This window comes from Physeter macrocephalus, chromosome 11 (assembly GCF_002837175.3).
Source record: "Physeter macrocephalus isolate SW-GA chromosome 11, ASM283717v5, whole genome shotgun sequence".
Taxonomy (NCBI): domain Eukaryota; kingdom Metazoa; phylum Chordata; class Mammalia; order Artiodactyla; family Physeteridae; genus Physeter; species Physeter macrocephalus.
In genome coordinates, this window is record NC_041224.1 from 179,965,871 (window position 1) to 179,970,022 (window position 4,152).

The 4,152-nt window shown below is 36.0% G+C and overlaps 1 protein-coding gene across 1 annotated transcript in view; it reads left to right on the forward strand.

Annotated features, from left to right (window-relative positions):
- Positions 1 to 4,152, forward strand: part of RCOR1 (REST corepressor 1) — a 124,256-nt gene that overhangs the window by 76,133 nt on the left and 43,971 nt on the right. The window contains exon 3 of the mRNA XM_024131069.3: positions 2,591 to 2,674. Within this exon, the coding sequence (XP_023986837.1) occupies positions 2,591 to 2,674 (84 nt within the window). The remainder of the gene's footprint in view (positions 1 to 2,590; positions 2,675 to 4,152) is intronic.

A 4,152-nucleotide genomic window follows, 5' to 3' on the forward strand; every position in this document is an offset into this window, starting at 1 on the left:
TATTTAGTCCTGTCATTAATCTTGAATAAATTTTTGTATGTGGTATGAGGTATAGATCTACATTAATTTAAAAAAATATGAATATCCATTTGTTCAGGCATCATTTGTTGAAAAGAGTATCTCCATTTTACCTTTGCACTTTTGTGGAAAAATCAGTTGATCCTATACGTGTGGTTCTGTTTTTGAACCCCATTCTGTTCCATTTCTTTCTGTGTGCCAGTACCACACTGTCTTGATTACTGGATCTTTGTAATTAATTAGTTTCGATTCAGGCAGTATATGTTTTCCAACTTTGTTTTTTTCAAAGTTGTTTTGGCTATTTTAGGTACTTTGCATTCCGTATGAATTTTAGAATGTTTGTCAATTCCTACAAAAAAGTATACTGGGTTTTTGATTTGGGATTGTGTTGAATCTGTAGAGCAATCTGGGGAGAGAATGCTATCTTAATAATATTTAAGTCTTTTGATCCATATACATGGTATATCTCTTCATTTACTTAGATCTTTAGTTTCTCTCCAATGTTTTACAGTTTTTCAGTGTATATGTCTTATCACATCTATCCCTAAATAGGGGTATTCTTTCGTTTTAAGTTTTGATTAATTGCTTATATATAGAAATTGAATTGATTTTTTTACTGTTGTTTCCTGCAACTGTGCTGAAATTCATTTATTCTAGCAACTTTTTGTAGGTAGTGTAGATTTTCTACACAGATGATCATGTCATCTGTGAATAAAGACAGTTTTAATTCTACTTTCCCAATGTAGATTCTTTTATTTCTGTTTTGACTTTTGATTTTTATTTGAAATACAGCAAGCCTGTATTCCATGTGCGGTCCCTCCCCACACACGTATTTGTTGACTTTGTTTTACTTTTAGACCATGTGTGGCATTAACATTGTTCTAAAAGTCAGAACCGTATAAAAAGGTGTGTACTCAAAGGTAGTCACTCCCATCTTTTCTTCATATTCCTGTCTCCCTCCTGTTCACTACACCTTGTTCTCACCAAGCATGTAAATTCCACCTTCAGTCTTGCCTAATTCATAGTGTTAGCACTTTGGGTCTTTCCCTCCTGCCATTCCATCATTTTTTTTTAAAGTAGCTGCCCCACAGATTTGAGCAAAAGTGTAGAAATTCTTAATTTATAAAATCTAGAACACATTGATATACAAGATTAAATAAAAGATCTGGCAATTTCATAAAAGCAGGAATTCTTAAACCAGGCTTTATGAATTTTACAAAAGTACGTTTATACTGGTGTGTGTGTGTGTGTGTGTTTACGTTTAGTTGAATTTTTTTTTTGGAAGTAGATTCCATAACTTTCATCGTGTTTCAGAGGAATTTGTTTAAAGGAAAAAAAAGGTCAAGAAAGAGAATGCCCTTTAGAATGAATGAATTTGGGTCTAAGCAGTCTAAAGGCTGGTTAGTGAGCCTCTCTCTTCAGTCTGTTGTACCTTTGGAAGATAATGTTTTAATTGGCTCTGTTGTAATATGTGACTTGTTTGTGGTTAATCCAGTGGTACAGTCAACTCAACACCCGGCACTTGTAAACCTTTTGACCTACTGTTTTGTATCACAGGTTTTTAAGAATTTGAATGCACTTCAGACGTTTCCTTTCAGATTAAATCTTTTCAATGGTACTCTTTATGAAAGTTGTTAAAAGAATCTCTGGATTCCTGCTGTCAAGTCACTAAAATACCCAGTCACTAATGGTAGTGAAGGGTAAGGTTATTCAAAGCACACATGAAGAATTCGTAGTTTAAAAGAATATTTGAGCAGCTTGCCACTTGCAGCTTCCTTTCTGTGGGTCCCCATCTGGGAGCAGAGCAGCAGAGTGTATGGTGCCTAAACCCTCAGGCCCTGTAGCCGCCCTGCCTAACGTCAGTCCACGTCTGCCTCCTAGTGGCTACCGATGACCTGTTTAGTTTCCTCACCTAGAAAGTGAGAGTAGTAATCCTGCCTACCTCATACGACCTGTTTGTGAGATCAGTAAAAAGTTAGGTCGAAAAAGGCTTAAAAGTAGAACTATTCCCGCACATTCAGAGCCTCCCCACCCCTGCCCTTGCACTGTGTTAAATGTGCGGGTTCCACCGGGGCCGACTCCAGGCGATGGGGGGTGATATCGTCATCTTCCGAGGTCTAAAGAAGACCAGAGTGGTGTGGTTTTGTGAAATTTTATACATGAATGAATATTTTATTATAATTAAAAGACATTAATTTAGATGTATCATGAATAGTTTGTGGGTTTTTATCCTTTTTCTTTTACAAATATACACAGTCATAGGTACAGATGAAATTATACAGTATCTTTTGTTTGACTCAAAACAATACAGGAATGGATCTGCTCTCACCACTCCTATTCAACATTGTGTTGATGGTGCTAAGTTAAAGAGAATCTAAATAAATGGAGAGAGATACCATGTTAATGTGTTGAAAAACTTAATTTGTGGGACTGCCCTGGTGGTTCAGCGGTAAAGCATCCGCCTTCCAATGCGGGGGACATGGGTTCGATCCCTGCGGAGGGGTGGTGTTAATTGTCGCTTGTTATGTCTGTTAAATTATAATAAGAATTTTCTTTTTTTATTTCTACCAAGCCAAACTAGCAAGACGCAGTCAAGAACGAGACAATCTTGGCATGCTGGTCTGGTCACCTAATCAGAATCTATCAGAAGCAAAATGTAAGTTGTAGAGCACTTTTATTTTCCACCTTTCTTATTTACTGCAAACTTTTAAAGTTACTTTTGTAGGTGAAAATTTCTCTATATATTACATTTATTTTACATTTTTAAAGTAAAATTTTGAAGAATTTGAAAGTGTGTTCTTTATTGTGGCCTGTCATAGTGATTTAAAGATTCTTAAGCTGTGGTTTTATAATCTACTTTTTATTCAAAATGCTGTACCAGCTAATATTCTGAAGTAACTAGGAGGAAGGGTTCAGAGCGGAAAGAAAATTATAATGTAGTGTGTAACTCCTTCAGCTGGGAATTTATAGATTTATTGGTATAAAGGTGAAGAGTTTAACAAATTTCTAATTGGAAGGATTAGAAAGGGCAAATGTATGTTATTGGAAACAGGTTTTATAATGTTAAGACTTCATCCTAGCTAGAAGTAGAAGTTTTGAATTGGCTCTTTGTTTTGTGTTTACATTTTTGTTAGAATGAATATTCTGAGCTACTTTGGGTTTTCTTTTTGGGGGGGCGGGTAGGGGTCCTAGAGCTATTAGAAAGATTAATTGTATTTCCAGAGTTTGCTTTTTCAGTTTTCTGTCCCCTCTGCTCAGATGATACCGTGCAAGAATAATTTTATATTTGATATATTGCCGTAAGTCTTTGCCATTTTCAAAGTTTTTGTTTTCTTCATAACTTTAAAGAGAGAAGAAAAAATAAATTCCCCCTTTTGAGAATTTTTCAGTGGTGGGGGTGGGTGGTCCATGGATGGAATTTACGGTGATTTGTGAACTCGTAAATCACAGGCAAAAATTTTTTGGTGTATGTACGTTTTCCTGCAGAAAATTGGATTTTTAAAGGGCTCTTTGACAAAAATAGGATAAGAATCAATGCTCTAAAACGTGGTAGGGCTTAGAAAGCCCTCAGTGGTAAATGTTGGTCAGGAAACATAAGTTGTGAATAAAGGCTGGAACTCTCAGGCTTTGATCAGGATTTTCCAGATTGTGTTTTGCAGTATTAAAGTAGGTGTTAACAGGTTTCTGCTGTCAAGTAAGTGTTAGAGACGATGAATATTAAATATCCTCCTCTTGTATATTTAACATTCATGTTTGCATTAAGGTGCAAAGAGCTCGGATGGTAAAGAAACGTTTGATTTTGACCAAGAAGGACCCTTTTTAAAAATACAGTACCTTCCATGGAACACAGGAAATTCAACTACTCTTAGTAATGCTTAATTTAGCAAGAATAAAATAATCTCAGTCTAATCTGATTTTCATAGTATCTTAATTTTGCCAGCCTGCTGCTTGATGAGTTTATAATGGAGAACAGAATAGCAAAAGGAAGTATATTGGCAATTCTGATGCCTTTACTGTGCCGGGGAAGACCTTTTAAGTATTTCCTCTTTGTTTTTTCCCTTTGAGCATTTGCACTTAAAAAAAAGCAATCGGGCTTCCCTGGTGGCGCAGTGGTTGAGAGTCCGCCTGCCGATG